This window comes from Carassius gibelio, chromosome A21 (genome assembly GCF_023724105.1).
Source record: "Carassius gibelio isolate Cgi1373 ecotype wild population from Czech Republic chromosome A21, carGib1.2-hapl.c, whole genome shotgun sequence".
NCBI classification, from domain to species: Eukaryota; Metazoa; Chordata; class Actinopteri; order Cypriniformes; family Cyprinidae; genus Carassius; species Carassius gibelio.
Window position 1 is genome coordinate 15,708,813 of NC_068391.1, and position 23,879 is coordinate 15,732,691.

The window sequence follows — 23,879 nt, forward strand, 5'->3', positions numbered from 1 at the left end:
CCCTGTATATTTTGCTTTGGAACGTACAAGCGAGTAAGTGTCTGTCTGCTCTCAATTTTAAGTCAGCATATTTAGTTTGAAACAGTATCAAACATTACTCTTTTGAAATATAAGACTTTGATTAGGTTTGACACAAAGCTACTTCTCTAGCCTGCCTACAACACACAAAACTAAACTGTACATAATCGTAAAGAGTAATTTAGAAACTGTTATGGTTATGACATCCCAATAGCCCATTTAGGAGGAGGTATGCCAGTGATTAGTCTAAACATCTTCATATGTATATATGTATATACAGTGGGTACGGAAAAGTATTCAGACCCCCTTAAATTTTTCACTCTTTGTTATATTGCAGCCATTTGCTAAAATCATTTAAGTTCATTTTTTCCCTCATCAATGTACACGCAGCACCCCATATTGACATAAAAACTCGGAATTGTTGACATTTTTGCAGATTTATTAAAAAAGAAAAAACTGAAAAATCACATGGTCCTAAGTATTCAGACCCTTTGCTCACTATTAAGTAGAAGCACCCTTTTGATCTAATACAGCCATGAGTCTTTTGGGGAAAGATGCAACAAGCTTTTCACACCTGTATTTGGGGTTCCCCTGCCATTCCTCCTTGCAGATCCTCTCCAGTCCTGTCAGGTTGGATGGTAAACGTTAGTGGACAGCCAATTTAAGTGCCTTGTTTATAAAACATTCGTCACTCAATGACCAGAACGCACAAAGGAACTTGATACACTCCGTTGCTGCCCCAGAAAAACAAACTGCACCCACTGTTCATGTAACACTGGGTTCTTGGGGAAGCTGAACACAGTAAACTTTCCCTCGCATCCAAAAATGCACTTATTTGGAGGCATTCTCAAACAAATCCTATGCAGAGCTGCAGATGATTTTGAAGTGTGTTTATGTGCGCGGTCTCGCTCTCCTCTGGTCAATGTGTGTGCGCAGGCACGCTTCTCCGGGAGAAATGCTCATATAAGGACTTCTGTTCTCATCTACGTCATTAGATCCTCGATCGGAAAAAATACAGCCGAAACTTGTACCAACCCGGAAGTAATATTTTCTTACACACAGAAGAAGGCACAGAAATTCTCAGTCATTCTTCTAAATTATTTGTTTAAATTTTGGCCATGTTAAGCATGAGAATCCATCTCTTTAACACTGTGAACAACTCTGAATACACGAAACACCACTGTACCCCCCCTTTAACTGTTTTCTTATACCAGCAGAATCAACTTTTAAACACTTATTATCATATTAATAATGAATCACAATATAAAGGTCTGCTTTTATTTGTATGTAGGGATGTGCCGGTATTAGTTTCGGTAACGTCATGTCTCCATGACATCCATGAACGCACCCAGAAACACACAGGTAGAATGACATCTTTAAAAAGACACAACCTCACACCCTTGCCACTCTGTTAGAGGAATTCTCTTTTTTATAGAAGCACTCAATCGCACAGGGGAGGTCGCATCATGACTTACAGTTGTTTATAACTGCAGCATGCACTGGAGTTATCTCTCAAAAAGCTGCAGCAGCACTGGAACATGTGACCACCACTGACATGCCGTGACACAAACACTTGTTTTCTCATTCTGCTACTGACTGACTGTAGGCTTGAACACAAACACTCGGCTCCGAAACTAAAGCTAAATGTGTGATTGCATGCGCTCTTCCTTATATACCCACTTTGCAGGGCAGATTGCGTAATGCAAATCTTGCGCGCCGATGTCCATTCGCCAATCTTGCATGCCAATGCTTATTTTCATTACAATGATGTAACGCTGAACGTGACTCACTGAAAGGCAAAAATTTATATTCATTATAGACACTTTTTAAATAATATATTGTAAAAAATGTATTGGTCCATATATTGTGTTATTTGGATTAATAAATATACAGCTTCTCAAACAATATCCATTATTTATAAAAGAGAAAACAGCATACAGAAAGAGCGGGGTAGAAAGAGAGAGAAAGAGAGAGAGAGAGAGAGAGAGATAGAGAGCAAGGTGGAAGCCTCACTGTAAGACACCGTTCTTGTTCTGTGTCTGCGTGGTGAATAGCACTTGTCAGAGGTGAGGTGGTTTTTTACTGCAGCTTTTCTCCTCAGTATGTAAGCCTGGTGTGAGCAGAAAGTGATGCTGTGAGTGAAACACTAATGAGGCAGCTGGGTCTCTCGCTATCGTTCTTTCTCGTTCCCTTCATTTTCCCCTTCCTTTTGCCCCATCTCTCTCTCGCTTTCCCTCAGAGAGCAAATGAATTTCAGGAGTTAACATTATCTTGGCTTTTTCTGTAGCTCTGCATCAGTAGAGAGCTTCTCTGCCGGTGTCCGCTGGGAGCGGTGTGTGGGGCATGCTTGCTAGCCGATAACCTTGGTGAGGTGTTAGGGAGGGAGAGAGAGCGTGGCTCTGGAATCTCATTAGTCCCGGTGCCAGGCTGGCTTTAATTGCTGGGCACATCCTCACAATACCTGTCTGTGATGAGGCAGTGGGATAGAAGAGGGGAAAGAATAGGAGCATGTGGAGGTCAGTGAACTGAAAGGAATGATTATGGCTTTGAGTGTAGATGTATTTGTCAGGGCGAGTAAAGGTTCCAGATATTACAAGATAGAACCCTTCGCCATCACATTAGGACCTTCAGATCTTAACTTGAATGTGGAGTTGCACAAAAAAAAAAAAATTCAAAAGGTCTAGATCCACTACGTTGCTCTGTATTGTAGTAGTGTTCATTAATAGCAAGGCATGTCATGACTGCTTTCAAATATTGTATTTGGCCTTCATTGTAGTTTCAAATGAATTTAAAATGAATATGTGAGTAAAATGAATTTCTGTACAAGGCTTTTCTAATTTGCATTCCTTTAAAAGGTAAAAGAATGTGCATGAAACACAAAAAGGTCACCATTATGATTTAGAAACAAAGCATTAAATATGATTAAAATATTGCCTTTAAACAAAAATAATTAACTATATTATTAGTTTAATGTATTATTTAATTATATTAATATATAATGTATATCATTGAATAAATTATGTAATATAATTAATGTTAGATATTTAATAGATTATTTGTAAAAAGCTATTAAATTCACAAAGGAATTATATATTAGCAAGTAGAACAAAACATTTAAAAAAAAATCATGATAATGGCACAAAAAAGATAATAATTAAAAAGTAATTAAACAAATCCATATCAGTCATCAAATGTTCACTACTTCAGTGTGAGTGCTCAAACTCCCCAATAGCCATCCTCAGACATGCTAGTTTTTCTTGGTTAAACTACTTAAGGGCCAATTGACAATTCCCACACTGTTCTGTAAGCCACACCATTCCCTTCAAATAGACATAAGAGCGGCCAGTTGCAGTGGCAACATTGTCAAATAATTGCACTCTCTTTGATCTTGGGCTTTAAACATCAAGTAGGAAACTCTTGCATTGGGCTGCAGTGCAATGCAGTCAGCTAGCATAAGGTTAAATCAAAGATGCTAAACACATATAAGAAGGTAAACTATTACTGAGTCTGAACACCACATTGGAAATATAGGCATGTCAGGTAAAGCCTGAAGTTAAATTACATGTGTAGTCAAGTCTTGTCTCGTACACACAAGTCTATGGAAGCAATTTAGTTTTACTTGACCTACTTTAATATATATGTATGTATAGTATCATTTGCTTCACTGTATATGCATTAAATTGTTGCTTTAATATAACATTATCTTTTAAATTTCAATAAAGGCCAAAAAATAAGTGCATTCAAACAATTAATTAGGCATTTGCACAGAGTCACTTTCTTTACACTGCAGTAAAATTGTCGATTTGCCAGCATTATTTACACTTATTTACACATGACCTCTAAATGGAAAAAATGCTGTTAAATTATGGGGGGAAAAGTGTCTAAGGTGTTACTCATCAGAATAGTTATTCCTTTTATCTGATTTGGTCAGAATGTTTTTAAATATATATATATTTTTATATTTTTTTCTCTGCTCTTTTGTACTGTTTATTATTTTCCCCACTCACTATGTATGTTTTCTTGTTTACTTTGATTACACTGCAATTAAAATTTGTCTAAGATGTAGGACCATCTTTTTTTTTTTTTTTTTTTTTTTTTTTTTTTTTTTTTTATAAGTCTTCTCAAAAGTAAAAACTTTTGTTTTTCGTTTAAATTTATATTTGAGTCCAAACACAGAGAATTAAATTTAGCAGACAGCACAAAGAGCTGTCAGATAATCCACACTTCTCCATTCAGCTGCCCAGGAACAAGAAACACGAGTGAGTTAGGGATCCCTGTGGTAAAGCCCCACTTAAACCTCAGCAAATGAAATATTTCACTCTTTGACGGTGCTATGGAGGTGTTGTTGACACATAAACTACTCTGCAGAAATAGCTGTGCTGCTTGTTATTTGGAATTGCTCCCATTGGCTTTTTCATTTTTTGGCCATATAGACCTGATTTTTGAAGTGGCTTTCGAGTTTGTATGTGGTAAAAGCTCCAATAGCTTTAAAAGCTTCAAAAGCTCCAGGTTTATTAGGTGATAAAAAAGAAAATCTGTTCTTTGATATACAAAACAATACTTTGTGATCTCTGACTATGCAAAGTCAAATACAGTCTCTGCCAGTGAAAAATCCAGTGAGCATTTCTGAAACGGCTTCAACCACTAGTTCAGCTAGAAAATGAATCCTAGATCTCTGTAAATGTGGTATTATCATATATTAAAATAAAAATGCCAAGCTTGTTACACACTGCAAAGATAGGAGTAAATCCATAAGAAGGGCTTAGTGTAATGTTTTAATATTAATTTTAAATTAAATTTTTTTTTTAAGGCATAGGTATTAAAAATACAACTTGCTATTGTTAGTTCATATATATATATATAGTTAATTAGGTCATGTTAACTAATGTTAACAAATGGAAACCTATTGCAAACTGTTACCATTTCTTGTTTAACTAACAGTATTTTTTAACTATCTTATTTATCCTCATTTCTCATTATTTAGGTAATTTTAAAAGCAGGGTTCTTTTGCCCTTTTTGTCATGTTTTTGTTTTCATCAGTTTCTTGCTCTTCTTTTTTTATTGCCATCAACATACCTACTGTTGTATGGTTGTGTAGACATCATATAGATGTAATGAGGTTGTCAAAAGTAGGTGTCACTCCTGTAAATAACTAAACTCGGTGTTATAAGATCAGACATTCACAACTGGAGTGTTCAACTACCAACATGGCCAACATCTGTCACTGTTTGTCCTCTGCTCAACTCACCCCAGATGCATGAAGTTGCATGATCTAGATAAGTGGAATGGTAAAAGGAATGGTTGGCAGTAAGCTGTGGATTGACGTAAAACAAGCCTGGTCAGTGCTTACGAAAATGTTCACTTGCACTGTAGTATTTAATCTTTCTCCCCACTTACGATTTACCCTGCTTTTGCAGGTAATTAATGTGCACTAACTGTCTTTCTCCTCTCTGTAGTATGTCTTTTTCTGTCTAGGTTACCTGTAAATGGTGACTGGGGCACAGTGTTTGAGACAGAAGTGTTCCAGGCAGATATTGTCAAATCATAAATCTGGAGCTCTCTTTCGGATTATTTCTGACAGCTCTCATTTAGACAGGATCAGGCCTTTGTTATGGTTTCACAGTCTCTTTCCTCAATATGTCTCACAGAAGCCCCTATCATCCTCTTCCCAGCTCTCTGTCAGCCCTCTCACCTCCCTTCCAGATAATCGATAGGTCACCGGTCTCATTAGAGTGGGTATTTATTTTAGCCTTTCACAAGTTAGCAAGAGTGCGAGCTCTACAGCATCTTGTCTAGCTTGTTTTCTGATGTGCTGTCTTCTTTGTTTTACATTGTTTTACCTCCACAAGTTCTTCAGTGTTTGTCTCACAAACTTCTTTTGTCGCGCTCCTTCTTCTTTTTGAATGTCGAGTTTTTGTTTCTTGCTGTTATCCAAATGCACCATTTGCCTTTGCCTCCTAAACACAATCTCTGACATTCTTATCTCCCCTCATCCATCCTGAAAGGAAGTAGGAATGTGTCACTGTATGAGACTGACAGTGACAACAATACAGATAAATATGTTTGGTTTGTGCAAGATATCTCATCATATTTCCTAGTTTCCCTTCTGTCACAATATTTTTTGTGTGCAACAGTAACAGTGTTATTTCCAGGTAGAGAAGGGTTTTACTCATAAGTAGGTGCTAGAAAATCACTAATTATCATCATCACCCGTCCCTTAATCACCACCCTTCACCAGGCTCCCAACAGGAGTGGGTGCGTGAGAGAGGAGGGGCGCTGAAATGACCTGGGCTGACGACGTGTGATAAGGCACACCTGACGCAAATGGAGCCTCATCACTGCCACTGTTTAAATGCTGAGTGCGCCTCTCCCCGGGAGACTGGTCTCTTCCCCGTGCATTCATGATGGTGTCCTCGTGGGTCCAGGAAGGGTGCGTAGAGGGACTCCCATGCTGTTAGAGATGTGAGCTGCCAGACCTGCAGTAAAGATGAGAACCGCACCCATTACACAGTCGTCGGGTCAGGATGCCGGGCCATCTAGTCCCTTCAAGCACTGTGGCCAGCAAGATGGATGTAGCCGGTGGAAGTAGCTGCCACCCCTCACACCACAGACTCCAGCATTAAAGACTTTAAAGTCTTTAGGGGGAGAGTTCATAAGAGTTAAAAATCACTCTTACTCAGAAGCGAGTGTTTGGAATGATATGGACTATAAGCACTAAACAAGGCAGAAATATTTATAAGCGATGTAAAAGAATGTGCACGCTAAACATTAACGTTACCATAGTAAACATGGTAAATGCAACCAGGAGAAACCAGACGTTAGCTTCTTATTCTCTATCACAATTGTGTATTTATTTTGTAGCTAGGCCTAACATATTTTATCTGTCGTAAGTCTCGTCTCAAGAGTTTAGCTCCGTGTAGCACATGTCATAAAAATATAATAATGGTTTTTGTTCGGAAGCTTTTATAAAACTGGAGAGCGTCTGCACTGCAGATCATTTCAGAAAGCTAACAGCTATAACACCAGCATTAAAAACTTTTTTAAATAAGTTGCTCAAAACTCACTTTCAGTCAGCAGCAATTGTGTTTAAAAAAACGCGATCCGATGTGGATTATAATCACTAAAGAAGGCAGAAATATTTTAAGTGATGTAAAAGACTATGCATGCTAAACATGTTACCATAGTAAACATGGTAAATATGACCGCTTGAAGAAATCAGACGTCAGCTTCAATTGTGTATTTATTTAGTAACATATTATCTGTCATAAGTCTCGTCTCGAGAGTTTAGCTCCATGTTGCCTATCATAAAAAATATAATGTTTTTGTTCAGGAGCTTTTATAAAAATAGAGATATTATCAATCTTTCTAAATTTGATGTACAGGCTACTGTGGCTAAAGATAAACAGAAACAGACTCGACTGAATAAGCAGGGTATTTTCATAATCGTAAAAAAAAAAAAAAAAATAGAAAATAGAGATAAGTGTATTTCTATGTGATTTATTTTGAGTCCTGATAAATTAATGAATTATGATCAATGTATAACTTATTCTATAGTAAAACATTGATGCTTTAGAATTTGAATATTTAACAAAGCATGCAAAAAAATGGCCGCTTTTATCATGTTCATGTGTGATCGCGCATGTTCCAGTGATTTATTTCTTATTAGTTTTCTGATAACTTCTCTTTGTTGGTGAAATGATGGGGTTGCATGACGTTGTTACTGAGTGGCGTGTAAAGGGCATGTTTTAGTGAACCGCAGCGGATCTTCATGCTCGACTGTGGAAACCCTGCGCTATTCTGGCCTCGGTGCTACTGGTGCTATTAGCCCCACCCGGCCCGCTTTAAGCCCTGGCTCGCACTGGCCCAACAGTGGAAATGCGGCTAGAGAGAGAGTCATAGAGGTAGTCGAGTGGATGGGGATTATTAGGAGGCCATGACTGACAAGTGCCAATGGTGGCAATTTGGCCAGTACACCGGGGTTACACCCCTACATTTTAGAGAAGTGCCATGGGATTCTTAATGATCACAGGACCTCAGGTTTAATGTCTTATCTGAAGGACGGCACTTTTTGACAGTATATTGTCCCCATAAGTATACTTGGCTTCAATGGGCAACCAGTCTTGGGCTGCAGGGTGATATGACTGTGGACATTTCACTTTAGTGTATGTAGATGGAACAAACCATTGAGTCTGGAAGTTGGATCTAGCTGCCATATATTACGCTTGAATTCAAGAGCCTCTACCGGTCTCTTCTCTGCTTCTTATCTCATTCTGATGAGTGACATCAGTGCCATAGCTTGTTACCCACTAACAAAACCCTTCACAACCTTCACTTATATCCCCACTCATCCACTAGCTAGAAGTACTTTAAATCACCATCTCTTCATGCCCTGTCTCCTGCAATATCCATGAAATCCTTCACTAAGCACAGGGCCCATTGAAGCCATCCTCATCTTGATCTGCTTGTTTTGAACCAAAAATCTCTCACACTCTGGCTTTGTCTCTTGTTTCACACTTACCGTGGTGGCGTGACTGCAGGTTTTAATTAAACTTCCACATCTGGCAAGGACACATCAGATCCTATCTCATCAGTCCAGCCTCTCGAACTCCATAGAGTCCCGTAGGACGCATCAGCCTGGTGATTCGCTCCAGAGATGCCCAGAGCTTCGCCACCATGATTTTACCAGCTCTGGAGTCAATGGACATACCAATAAAGAGCCTCGACCACTCTCTCCCTAGATATGAAGCTAAATGTTTGATGGATGGCATTTGCCGTAAAGAGATGGAGCTTTTATGTCTCTGAAGGTTTGTCTTAATTGCAGCAGAAAGAGGACAGACTGCAGTAATGGGATAATGGTGGAGCTGGACTGGAGTCTCGAGTGGGGCTAATCGGATTCTCTTCACTGTGTTTCTCCTGATTGTTTCACAGATCTCAGCAGAATTACGATCACTGTGACACTATGTAACTTGTGACTATACATTACTGAAACAGGACTTTGATTTTCCATTTATCTTGGTTGCTTAATCTCACTCTTGGAGATCTAATTTCCTGCAGAGTTTAGTTGCAACTCAATCAAGCACACCTGATGTCAGGGTCGGGGGCTTATCAAGGTCCTTGGGTTCATTTAAAAATTACTTTCAGGCGTGTTGCCGGATGAGTCCACAGTGCAGATGAAATACACTCTGCTGATTTGGAGGTGTGTCTGAACACTTTCAATGCTAGATTGAAAAAGTCCTCAAACTCAGGATTTGGGAAAATGCTAACTTTATTTACAAATATTTATATTTAAAATATGAATATATCGCTGTTTTTTAAATATACTAATATCTGATTGAAAAAAATAATAATTACAACAAATAATGGATATGTAGACATGTATACAAGGCATGTATACAGATTTATCAAAATCTGCAGAACACAAGCTGCATTAATCATTATTAATCATATAAGTGTAATTCAAATTTCTAGTCAGAATTCAGTGTTTATAGCTTAGGCTAATGCTATTGTATTAGCATGCGTATGAATTTGTATGAAATGAACCCGACTCTGGGTAAAAGTCGCATCTACTGGGATCAATTCACATATACAGAATGCTGAATAGGACATTCTAGAATCACACACAGGTTCTTAATATCCACCGCTATGCTCCTCATGCGAGAGTCCAGTATCTCTTAAACATTTTATTAAATTGTGCTGGTTTCTCTTGGGGAATTATATTAGCAACACTTTTAAAGAAAATTTTAACATAGTCATCCCTGAATTTGAGAGGATATGATTTAAAGTTTTTTACATAGCTCTTAGATATTTTTTTACTTGTTACTCACCATGAAAATATCCAAGGAAGCTGGCATTGCGTTAAAACACCAAACAACCGGCCAACCTATTATGATATGCATATAAATATAGCAAAACTCCAGCACTGTTGACAGTAGTGTTACAACCTTGGCTTGCCTTCATTTCACAGATATTGGCTGTTATTCAGAGTTATTTGCCTCATATTTGCATAAAGTTTAGCATTTCACAACTTTCTGATGCCCTCACGTTGCCAATCCCACAGTTCCCTGTGCATGAACAATGAATTGGAAAGCCTTGCTCATGTTTTGTCACAGGGATATAACTAAACTCTGCAGCGAAGTAGATCTTTACACACATCCCTGTATCATAACAAAATATTTCTCAATTTTATTTGCACAGCACTTCTCAAAATTCATGTTACTCCAAGTTCGTCTCATAGTAAATATCACGCATGGCATATGAGTTAATATTCTCTAATGTGTAACCTTAACAAGGAGGAAGATATGACTGCAAGTCTGCAATGTTGTTCTCGCGTTCCCCAGGTGCCATGATAATTAATTAGGGTGAAGTCAAAGTTACGCTATCAGCGTTATTTTTTTGTTTGTTTGTTTGTTTGGTGATGTGACTCTCTGTCCAATTAATGGTCTAATTGAGTGCAGAGTCTCAATAAGAGGCATTAGATTACATCAGACTAATGACCCTTAGCCTTTCTTCTTATTTATTTATTTATTTATTTTTTCACGTAGGGACGGTTGGTACCCAGTTTTACCCTTAGAAGCTGCCTTTTCTGCTGGGAAAAGTATATTTAGAATGTTTTGGATTGTAAACTTACTTTTTGACCTCTTTTTTAAATAAAGGGTATGTTTAAATTTAAATATCAAAAACAAATAAGGTAGTGATATGATTAGAGTTTTATTACTGGTATCTTATAAATACAATTACTGGAACCTAGCTAGATTTTGATTTAGGTTTTGTGGAAAGAAATACTGTTTAAATAATAGATGAAAAAATAAACATGAAATATTCACAGATAAAAGAAAATATAAGTGAACAAATAAAAGGAATAAGGAAAATAAATAATATGAACAATAATAATATGAAAATTCATGTTAATAAAAGTCTTTATTTAAATAAATTACTAAATGTACACTGACATTTGAATATTCGGAGTAAAGAAATTATAATAGTCTTATGCCCATTGAGACATTAATTGGTCAAAAATAAAGTAAAAGAGTAAAATTGTAAATACATGTATTTAAAAATGTTAATTTTCTCCTGTGATGGCAAAGATGAATTTTCAACAGCCATTACTGAAATCTCCAGTGTTAAACAATCCTTCAGAAATCATTCTTAAATACTGACTTGGTGTTTAAAAAAAAAAAGAAAAGAAAAAAGAAATCTCATCACATTTGTAAAAAGTTGTGAAATTTGTTTTTGAAAAAATTTGATTTTTTTTTCCAAGGCCGGTCACATTTCCAATTAAATGCAACCTTTTTGTGATCTCCTGTGGGAATGTGAAATGACCCAGAAGTGACCCGCATGCGCAGAAGAGTACTCAACGGTGAACGACGTCACTCGTTGTTTGCGGAAGTAGCTAACTTTAAACATGGATGTCAACAACAGTGTAGTCAACAGCGGAGCTCTTTTTGCAATAATAAAGTTATTTTCCCAACGGAGCCAGCACAATTACAATCTTCTCGTTTTAAGAAGAAAATTAAAAAGAAGGAGGAGAGCAAGGTTTTTGGCCATGGCGTTTTGTGGAACAGAGTTAGCAATGTCAGTACAGAGAAACGTGTGGGTGCGGAGTCGCAGCTAGGAGTGGTGGGATACTGATGTGAGTAGCTCTTCTCGTTCCCGCCTACTTCAACGCAGAATTATGACGTTTGTAGCGTATCAATGACGTACGGGTCGGATACATGTGGCCTGGCCGTTCAGACAGAGGTCGCATTTCAAAAGATCGGATATGTATCAGATTCAGGACCACATACCCAAGTGGCCTGGGTCACAATTGAAAAGATCGGATCTGTGTCATTCAGACTGTCATGAAAAGATCAGATACAGGTCGCATAAGGGCAGAAAAAAATCAGAATTGGGTCGTTTCAGCCTGCAAGTGTGAACGTAGCCTCAGTTTACTTATTGTGTCCCAAAGCAGCTTGTCACTCCAGATTAATCAGGATAGTACACTTTTATTTTATTTTTTGATGGAGATGGAGTTGGGTCTCATATCCTTTTTTAGTGCACTTCAAGTACTATGGATTATTCAGAATGTCTCTTTTCTATTCAGCTGCACTCCAGAAAACTTTCCAGTAATTATGTCCTGGAAAAAAAATAGGCTGGAAATAGGCCTACATTTTATTTCTTGTATGAGTATTGACTACTGCAATTCTTAGTGCAAACTGTTGCCTGTATCTAACAAGCAGATCCAGGTGAGGTTTAGGATGTTTTTTCCACTGCCTCTCTTGCCATTTGCTAGCCTTCTGAGAATGGCCTTGTATGGTGTGTGTTTAACTTTACAGTATCAGGTCTCCATTGTGTCCTCTTCTACAGAGAGCACCTGTTCTGTAGTCTCCTCCGCAGCCTAGCAGGCACTACACACACCTGTCTTACTGAATTCTCAGCAGGTTGCTTACACACAAATGCACAGTTACTCTCCTGTACACGTTTTCATCTCTAGGGCTTTTTTTGTTGGCCTGATTCGTTGTCCAGCATTCAGTCGCTTTCAGTATTTCTCTCTCTTTCTCCTTTAATAAGTCAGGAGATGTAGAAGCAGCCTGGCAGTGCTCAGGGAAGCACAGTCCCACTGGTCCCTCTCCGTTCCCTCTTTTTTTATGAGGGGACGGCACAACTTGCCAGTGCCAGTGTCCAGGCTTGTGTTCCACAGCTAAGTGAAATTTAATGAGCGAGGACATCCACTTTATGAGCAGAAATCTGGACTGGGAGTGAGATCCCCAGGGGCATACAACAGAAGAAACAGAAAGTGGCTCTTTTACTCTCTGACATACTCCTCGAGGACGAACGGAGTGGGTTTGTATGGCTCCTTCAATTAGAGTTTCAGAATGTAACATTACTGCTCCTGTAATGATGTCTGTGTGTGCACATACGGTTTTGAAGATGTAGTTGAAGGATATAGGTTATTACCTGAGCGTAGTTCAAAAAAAAAACTTTACTTGGATAGTTTTTTTTTGAAAACTAGAGATAGCAATTATATTGTCTGACATCACTTGAGTGGTCTGAATTAAAATGGATCACGTTGTTCCAAACCTGTCTGACTTACAGTACCTGTACTTTCTTCTGCAGAACACAAAAAAGAAGATATTTTAACCCAGGCCCATTGGGAAAATGTGTCTGTGGCAACATTTTCGCAAAACACTATATTGCTCCTTGCATGTTTTGGGGTGATTTGAAATTGAAATGTTCAGTAGAACCCTGTTCGGTTTTATTCAAAACAGAAGAACATGAATCTGACGACATTTTTTATGTTGGTTGTTGTTAGCATCGCAGTAGTGCAGTAATTACATTTCTGGTGAGTGCAACTATAAATGCTCTATTGCATGTGAAAAAAGCTTACCACCTACACTAAACCAAAATAAACATGAGATAATATTTTATTGTGATCTGTGTTCACGGGACTTTAACCGGAGCACACATGCACAAGGTGAGCTACAGTATACCTAGTAAGTTTACTACATCAGAAAAAGCCATACATATGGAGCTGACAAACATCACAATGTTTTAATATATGAATCATGGACTATGGTGAAAGTGTTTTGAGGTAAAAGTGTTTGATGTCCCTTATGAAACAAAAATATATTGCAGTATATTGGAAAATATCATGTAATATATAAGGCATATATTCTTATATATATTTATTTTTTCCAATATATTGCAATATATTGAAATCGGCAATCATTTGTATATTTTGCAATATATTATATATTATATGTATCATCAATATATTATTACATGTATTCAAATATTAGAAAATAAAAAGGGAAAATAATATATCACAATATATTTTAAGAAATATATCAGTAAATATATTTTACTTTCGTAAGGGGTAACAGTATTGTGCAATGAACCACACACACACAAATATAATCTGCCTCTGAAATAATTTGTGTAAAAAAAGTTGTTGGTGTTTTACTGTCACGTCTGTTCATTTCAGCTGAAACTTGCAGTGAAATGGTACATTTATGGTGTATTTTTATTTCTTTTCTAAGTGGAGGCATGTTTTTATGTATTTTATTTTATTTATGTATAATGTAGGTAGAGGTATGGTTTTTCAATGAGAATATGTTAAGATATTTTAAGTAATGCTTGAATTGTTTCTGTCTATAAAATGAAAGTCAACCTTTTTTATGTCTTATTTGCGTTCGTAAATGATAGGAACTATTTGGTGTGATCATATAATGACGATTTTCAGTTTTGGTTGACTATCCCCTTTAAATTCTTAGTTCTCTGCACTCAATGCTCTCTTTGTTGCACATAATAAAATTCATAGGCAAACGCAACCTCAAACTCTCCTAAGTGCGTCAAATTTGGAAAATTATTGAGCTTTCATTGCTGTTCTGGACCCATGCACAAAGCAGTTTAATTGTTTTAAAAAAACAAGAAAGAGAGATCTATTTGCATTCAGCAAAAAATGAAATAAAAATGGGCACATAGAGAATAATAACAGCATTTTATTAGCTTGGATGGCACAAAGGCTTGCAAAAGTCTACAGCACCTGGCAGCTTGCAAATTTGGTTCAGGCGCGTGGTTTACACAAACAACGCTGGCGTAATTGCTTTCTGCTCACTGTCATCACAAAAGAACTGTAACACACGGCAAATCTGATGTTGCTTGAAAATGTCTCCCCTGGAACACAAGCTATTGGTCCATTTATATCATCAGTTCTAGATGTCTTAGTACTTAAACCTAGAGCTTGTGTGTACGAGTGTGTGCTTTGTATGTGCACAGCACCCTGTTCCTTTATATCTGCTCTTTTCTAAAACATTACTGATAATTGCATTTTGACTTCATTATGGGACAACCAGCAAGAGGCCAAATTGGATCTGTTTATCTGACACCCAGTAGTGTGGAAAGATTCCATTTAGGGAAAAAATTAGGTTTTCTAAGAGCCATTTTTTATAGGGGAGTGGTTCCCAGCATGGGAGCTTTGACATGGCAGGGGAGGACAAAAAGGGGAAATTACTTCACGTAAACGGGCCAAGCAAGCGAATCTTGGGAAAGAAGAAACGAAATGAAAAGAATTCAGTTCACAGTAAAAGAAAAGACTCGAGGCAGATAATGTGAATTTAAACAGAGACTGGTGCACCTTTGGGAAAGACACTTTTAACAAACCAGTCACTGAAACCACAGTGACTTTCCCTTTCTCTCCTTTTCTTTCCTCTGGCTCTTTCTCGTCTCTTTCGATTATGGGAGGTAATAGATGCTGAGGTGCTTTAAAAGGCTGATCTTTGCCAGTATAGCCATTGATGCCTTTTTGACAGAAACTGCTCCTGGAATGTGAATGTGTTTGAGACTCGTACGAGGCGAGAGGAGACGAGAGGATGTTGCCACACAATAGGCCCCGCTGCCAAGATCAGAAGCATGAGGAGAAGCCTTGGCGTCCCTGCGGAGAGACGTAGTGTGTGTGTGGAGAGATGGCAGGGAAGAAAAGGCTCCACCTTTATTAGTGTGATGATCTTTTCATCAAAGTCAAAACAGGAAAAGATAAGACCATCAGATGTAGCTTCTTTGTACAAATGAACGATGAAGTTTGGGTGTAGATTTAAAGTGATCCTGTTGCTCAATTGGTAGAGCATTGCATTATCATGCGCAAGGTTGGGGGTTTGATTCCCTGGGAACACATATGTAAAAATAAGATGGCCTGAATCCACTGTAAGTTGCTTTCGATAAAAGCATCTGCTAAATGTTAAAAAAAATAAATAAATTGATTTGTACTACAGATGTAAACTGTATAGTTTAAATAACATCACATCTTTCCATTTCCACTAAATGGGTATAGTCTGGTCCACTATGCTTAGGCACAGTTCAATAAAATATGAAAATTCTGTCATCATTTATTAACCTTCAGGTCATTCGAAACTTAAATGAATGCTGTTTTGATATATCATTGCATATAAAAGTGATGTCAGTGGACTCCAAAACAACACTGGACAACATAGTAAGCATTTTTAGTGGTAAATAAATTATGACAGAATTTTCTGTTTTGTGCGAGCTATTTCAATCTCAGGAAAAGTCTTCAAACATGCTAAGTTACCTAGCACAGTTGTATTTTTTTGTACCATTTTTAATAGGCCAACCCATTCAAATAATTGCACAGCAGTGTTGTTCTGTCAACGGTTGTACTGGGGGTGGCTGGGATAATCAGTCTGAAAAAAAAAAATGCACTTCATAAGGTATTTTGCAAGCATTAATGTTTTTCATGTAGCCTACTTTAAATACTGATGCAACAAAGGCGCTAGTCACTGCACTGCCATCTACTGACATGGATGAGCACGATCATCTCTGAGTTTTATGGAAAGTTACACTGATAGTAATGAGTCTTAGAGAGCATTCTTCACAATAATTAACTCCAAGAAGCAACTAGGGCATCACTACTCAGGATTTTCTCCATCACCAAATCTTACCACCTTGTGTATGCCATACAGATGTTTAGTTCATACTTTCTTCTGGCTTCAGACCTTTTCTGCTTCTTCAGCTATACAGGTACTGATTCTCCTGTTGTATTCATGGTGAAGTGCTATAATAATTCTGTCCCATTGTCTTATTTTTGCTCTTCACATTCAACTAGAATTACCTGTATGGATCTTTGTCTAAAAATAAATGAATAAATAAATAAAATAAAACAAATAAAGATTTGATGCCACTAACACTGTAACTTTAGGAAATCCTGTGATTAATTTCTCCTCAAATGTGATGTTTTTGATCCTGTACCTTGCAGGACTCCAGGAAGTTGTGTAAAGCCAGCCAATCAGATTTGAGCTGGTGATTTCATTTCATTTTGTGTGCTTAAATATCATGCATTTAGTGTACTGTCTGTGGGAGGCTATTTGTGAATAGCCAATGCATCATCATAATGAAACACTTTAATTTTATTATACTTTACCAAGAGCTAACTGAGGTCAAAAATTGTTTGTCATATCTTCTGTTTCTACGTTTCAGGCTTGGACAGACAGCCGGTTATTAGAGAGAGTGTGTTTTGGGCAAGACGAAGGCTAAACTTCCTTAGCATTCTGGTCAGCTCAGAACACCTGAGTGGCTCATTAGAGTACTTAATGTTCTGGTTCCACTCCCTGCGTTTGAGCTCAGGAAGATTCTACCTGCTCTGCATTATATCTGCCTGTGACATTTCTGCACAACTTGAGTACAAACTTGCTCTGCAGTATGAAGCAGGATATGGATTTAAAACCAACATTTCAGCCAAATGCTGTTACTTTTTGCATAGTGTGGGGTCATTTTGCTCATCTACCACCCTTGGTGGCAGGCAGCATGTAAGACATGTTACTGACATTTGACAAGAAATCATGTTGCATAGATGCAAAGATGTGCCTGCAAAAATATATATATATATATATTATTGTGAAATGAATCCTGTCAATTTGGATATCTGATTGGCTGTTTTTTTATTTTGAGTAACACACATGCAGCATGAACACTTTTCATAGAACAAATGTGAGGGGTTCTCATTTTTGTTTGTTTCTATAGTCTCAGTAGACTTTGAAATATTTTTTTTCTTATATGTGAGCACTCTAAATTAACTCAGACTATCTAAGGAGATTCACTTTGTTTATTTATAATATATATATATGTGTGTGTGTGTGTGTGTGTGGGCATGTTTTTGTGACATATCAGGACACAACTCTGTATAATGACATGGGTATGACACAGGTATTACAAGGAGAGGGTGACTTATGAGGACATAACCCATGTCCCCATTTTTCAAGACGCTTATAAATCATACAGAATGAGTTTTTTTGAGAAAGTAAAAATGCACAAAGTTTCCTGTGAGGGTTAGGGTTAGGTGTAGGGTTGGTGAAGGGCCATAGAATATACAGTTTTTACAGTATAAAAACCATTACGCCTATGGGATGTCCCACTTTTCACAAAAACAAACGTGTGTGTGTGTGTGTGTGTGTGTCTGTCTGTGTGTTTTAAAATAATAAATTAATATGTGTTAATGAATATTTAATAATAATAATAATTGAATATTAAAATGATTCATTATTGGACCCACTTTATATTAAGTGGCCTTAACTTACATTTTAATTAATAATTCAGTACAATGTACTTACTGTGTACATACATGTTTTTGCATTGTACTTATATTTAAAAAAAAACGACATGTAATTACATCTGTATTTAATTTCTGTAATTACATTTATAATTACATTGTTGACCCATACTTTACACCTTAACCCACCCTTAAACTTACCCATACCTCCAACCCTCTCCCTAACCTTACCCCTATTCCACCTCAATAGCAGCAAAAGTGTTTTAAAATACAATATGAACACAGTAAGTACATTGTACTTATTTTTTTTATGTAAGTACATAGTTGTTAAGGCCACCTAATATAAAGTGGGACCATTATTTTTATTATTATTATTATTATTAATACATACATAGGTACACATTTCACGTATTGTTGCTTTTAGATAAATTTAGGTCAACTAAAACTAGAGCAAATTTTTCCTTCATTTTTTTTCCTCTCCTTGAGACAAAGTCTGACAGACTAACTCAAATCAAAATTGCATTGATGTTTGCATGGGCTTGTTATGCATTTGGGTAGGATAATATGGAAGAGTGAGACTAGATTGATTCACCATGCTGATTGACACAAATATGCTTGTAACTTTAGTAACACTTCATCTGTCGTGTGCTGATACCCACGATGGAGGTAAACGTTTTGAAATTACATTATAAAGGTCCAGCAGGAACTCCATTTTGGCATGGAGGAACCTCCAGCTGTCATTACACAGAAATGTGAATTGCATTTAGACATCAATAAAAGATGAGGATGATAGTGATGTCATTCATAGCCGGTAATGTAATTTTAAACTGATGTCAATCCTTTTAAAATAATTAGTTTGTGAGGGTAAGTTTCACATTTGTCTTACTCTTGGGCCAAGGTCTGACAGTTTATTTGTTTAGTTTGTATGTACAGTGCCTTGCAAAAGTATTCATACCCCGTTCGTTTTTTTCACATTTAATGTTGCTGCCTTAAACTGCTTTAATTACTCCATACGCCATAATTCTAAAGAAAAAAAGAAAAAAAAAGAGATAGAAAAAAAGGGTTTTTAACATCTTTGCAAAGAAAAGAAAATAAAGAACTAAAATGATTCCATTGCCTAAGTATTCATACCCTTATCTGGGAAAGTTTAAATTTAGCTCAGGAGCATTCATATTGCTTCAAGTGAAGTTAACCTGTGGCAAAGTCAATTGAATGGGCATGATTTGGAAAGGCACAACAAAAGGTCTAACAGCTGATAATGCATATCAGAGCAAAAACCAAGCTCTGAGGTTAAAAGAACTGCCTGTACAGCTCAGAAATAGGTTTGTGTCACACCACACATCGGGGGAAAACTTTAAAAAAATCTGCTTCATCGAAGGGTCAAAGCAGCATGTAGTATCTGTTACCCTTAATGGAAGAAGTTTGAAACAACCAGGACTCTTCCTAAAGTTGGCCTTCTGGAAAAACTGACCAACTGATGGAGAAGGGCTTTGGTTAGTGTGGTGACCAAGAACCTAAATGTCACTGTAGTTGAGCTCCATGATCATACTGTTCGGAGATAGAATAAATCTAGAGAAGGACAAACATCACTCCAACACTCCACCGATCTGGGCTTTATGGCCATGTGGCCAAACTCAATCTTCTCTTCAGTCAAGAAACATGAAAACACACTTGGAATTTACAACAAAAAAAAAGCACCTAAAAGACAATCAGACTCTGAGACACAAGATTCTCTGATGAACCTCAATTCTAAACATAATATTTGAAGGGAACCAGCTCTGCTCATCACCTGCAGAGTGGCATCCCAAAAGTAAAGTGTTCTGGTAGCAGCATAAAGCTGTGGGGCTGTTTTTCAATGGCAGGGACTGAAGGACTCATCAGAGTAGAAGGAATGCTCAGTGCAACAAAATATAGAGATAGCCTTAATGAAAACCCAGTCCAGAGCATTCAGAAGCTCAAAATAGGCACACAGCAAGAGTAGCTTATAGACAACTCTGTGAATGTCCTTAAGTGTCCAAGCCAGAGCCTGGGATTGAACCCAATTAAATATTTCTGGAGAAACCTGAAAATGTTCGTCTGCGCCCCATCCAACCTAACAGAGCATAAGAGGTAAAGGGATGACGAGAAGGATGGCAAGATAGTTGCCAAATGCTGATGTAAAGGTGGTCGCATCATACACAAAAAGACTTGTGGCTGATAAGGTTCTTCAGCTAAATGTTTAAATGTTTAATGATGTGAATACTTATGTCACCAACCGTTCAAGACAAGGGTTTTCTTAGAGGAGCTTCATGCCACAGCAGTGCCGGCACATCTTCCACTATTTTTTACGTGGGTTTGTGGCGATTGCATACACAAAGTTGAGCTTGCCCTCCTCTCTTGCTCTTTTAAATCTACAGTGCGCCGTCTCTCCTAGAGTCTCATTCTTTTCCATTGTTCCTCTCTTCCCCCATCTCTCTCTCTCTTGTTTGTCAGTGTGCTGGAGCAGTTGTACTTGCGTTGTCTCTGGGCAGTTGGCTTCTTTGTGAGTGTTGGCAGCAGGGCCCGTGGTGGGGTAATGAGGACGGATGCCCGTGCGTGGGAAGAGCCGGCTGCTTTGTAGTGTGTCACCACACAATGCGAAGGTTCTTGGAAATGTCTAGGCACGGCACCGCAACACACACACACAAAATCCCCACGCCAAAAGAATGTCAGTTTTAGGCGAGACAGTTTGTCTCTGAATTAAGCTCTAATGAGATCACTTCTTGTGTTCGCAGCCGTTGTCTCTAAAAGGGAGGCTTTGCCTTCAAACTTGTCTTGGAGGAAAGTGACACCACCTTGCAGTGCTAGAGGTTATGCATTGGTAATATTTTGTGCTCTTTAATAATGTCTAACTCACACGTAATGTATTATCATAATATCCAGTGACATGACTGAATCCATACCATTAAGAGCGCAAAGCTGACAAGCCCACAGCGAGGGCACTGTGACATCCTGGAAATGCCTGGGAACATCCCAGTAAAATTGATTCTTCTGTCACAGAGCGACAGCAAACAGAACTTATGGTTTTATTACTCTTGATTCATTTTAGTGAGTTTAAAACAGAAGTTAATAAGGAAGACTGCATTTAAATGATTGTTGTTAATAAGAACTTATTAGTTTATTACCTCAACTGACTCAACCTATTCATCCAGTTTCTGTTCCAACTGCCATCGATGTGAGAAAGATTTGGCTAATATGTGTGAGAAGGCAAGGCAAGTTCCCATTTTTAGGTTGGTCTGAGTGGTGAAACAGCACTCATCAATGTTAAAATGATTAGGATGCCAGTCAAATTAAAGAAGCTGGGCTTTACCGTTCACAGAACCCATACATAAATTCCAGTCATACACTTTGGTTTTAACAATGAAAGAGCTTGGGGTAAGAAGCAAGTAGTTAAATGTTTAATATCTGACAACCTATGTACAACAGAAATGTTAAAAACAGTGATGCATACCACTTGCTTTTTTTTTTTTTTTAGTAAAATTTAGCCATTTTGATATTGTATTTAAAAATATAGACTATAATTTAACTGAATTAATAACTGAATGTGACGAGACAAGAAACATTAACAGAATCATTCCACATATTAAGCACTAATTGAATGTGGGTATATTTTTAACATGCACACGTCAGGTTAGACGCCATATTGAATATAACATGGATAAAACCGAGGCTGCGGGCGATAGACTTGCAGCCTTTTCAGTGGCATGCACTATATAAATGTCCTAGATCACATAATTTTCACAACTTACAACTTCAAAAATTGCATAATGGGGTTTTTGCTTTTACTACAAGAAATACTTTTTTTTATACATTTTTTCAAACTAGTTAATTTGACTCATCCTTATGTTGTTCCAAAACTATCCCTTTATGAGGGATGGAATAAAACTTCAGATAGTTTTACATATAGTAGAATAAACTACAATATGCAACAGGTAATATATTGTATATATCCATATATTAAATCGCTTAAGCCGGATTGTAAAATCTCGTCTCAGCATTACAATTTGCCCTCTAAGCATGCTTAGACCTTATTCTAGCTTGAAGGCAGCAGGAACGTCAAATATGAATCTTTCAACACCTGATTAATGAATAACGATCTCTGGAAACGGTGTCAGTGATTAAATATCGATATAACACCACCGCGTATCCGATGCGATCCGTTTTGGTTTCCTGAGGCGCATGTCTCGACACCGAAGCGCTGAAGACGAGTGCATATTTTGGGAGGAGAACTGCCGTGAGGGACGCGCGCAGGAGGAGCCCTGATTCAAAACAAGCTCAAGTGACTGTTATACACTATGAGCTCACCTCACCAATCTAACGCTCGTTCATTCGTCCGCGCAGCGTCTCTGTGAACCGCTCGCTGTGGCGCATCCCTCCAAGTACCGCTCTTTTTCAGCAACTAACACACCTAACAGTCCATCCACCGCCTTACTGACAAACACAACGACAATACAGCGCATGAATTCAAAATTCGCGCCGTTGAGGGAAAAGCGCTCGTGCCCTGCAGAACTCTTGCAACGGCAGAATGACTGAGTGAGAGTGAGAGAGAGGACGCTGTGCTCGCAGTATGGAAAGAAGGAAAGGTAAGAGATTCTCATGTGACAAAAGCCTCTAATTTCGTCAGTGTCAGCTCCATTTACGGCTTACTGACACAGAGAGTTTGTCTTTTAGCGACGTTTTCTTCTTTGCCTGAGAGACATTTAAGCTCAGTGATGAACGGAGACGCGTTTGCTGGTAAGGATGCTCGCGCGAGCCTTAAAATAATGCATGCGGACTCTATGCAGGATGGCATAATTTTTGGTTTCATAATAATTATGCTGAGGTAACTCATGTAGACATAAACATGGGAAGCACAGTTTGAAATGAGCTATTCACGCAAGCGTCTGGGAATCATAACGGAAATGTGTTAATCTGCACGACAGCGTAAACATCTCCGTGAATTATTTAGTAGTTATTTTATGAGGGCGCATATGTACACGACTGAATTAGACATCAAAATCCTCTTTAGCTCTCCAAGAAATGTCTCAAATTAAATATAACTCATTATAATCAAATTACCGTTCACCTCCTTGACTAAGCATTAGTGTCGCGAGAATAATCGCTGCCTCTACAGTAAGTTGTCAGTGTATTTCTATGGACAGACATTGTTCATCTGTTAAATGCAATTATTGTTGTCTGATCAGTCTGAGATGTATGATAGGGATAATTTATATTTGTCGAGTTTTGATTATCTCAGGAGACATACCTATGTAAAGTTTGACTTGTGGCATCCTGATTGCAATCAAAGTTTGCATCTGTGATACTGTAATTATCAGGATATCTCAGGCAGCTTAGTAATTGACATTTTTGGAGATTTTTTTTTTCTTTTCTTTTTTTACTGTTTTAGTTTTGTTTATCAAAATGAAACATTGGCTGCACCAGCCAAACATTTTTGCTATAGATCTTGTGCTGCCATATTTCATGATTTATGAAAAAGTCATAGAGTCATTACCTCTGTGGATCCTCATTTTCCTTCCTCTCTTCCCTGGCCTACATTTCAACATCCAGGCTTAGAGACAAGGGAACACTCCCTCTCCCATCACTGTTGTCCGGCAGCCTCAGTCTACCAGGGATACACTCATCTCTCTCATCCCTGACTCACTTGCTCCTCCACATGCTTTGAGTATCATCACTGGTGCTATCGAAGAGGAAGTGCGTGAGAAATTGTGCCCATTTTCCACACACACACACACACTCCTCCAGCCTAATGGCCTGTGTCTCAAAGGCCCACTCCATCATTACTAATGGACAGGAGTTTAGTCCGTCTGCC

The 23,879-nt window shown here is 37.9% G+C and overlaps 1 protein-coding gene across 3 annotated transcripts in view; it reads left to right on the forward strand.

The window, feature by feature from the left end:
- Nucleotides 1–23,879, forward strand: part of LOC127941641 (teneurin-2-like) — a 260,234-nt gene that overhangs the window by 134,753 nt on the left and 101,602 nt on the right. The window contains exon 1 of one of the 3 annotated variants that reach the window (XM_052536946.1): nt 22,390–22,653. The exons of the other annotated variants lie outside the window; for them this stretch is intronic. Within the exon in view, the coding sequence (XP_052392906.1) occupies nt 22,638–22,653 (16 nt within the window). The 5' untranslated portion in view covers nt 22,390–22,637. Of the gene's footprint in view, nt 1–22,389; nt 22,654–23,879 lie in introns of those variants that run through there. 3 annotated transcript variants of the gene reach the window in all.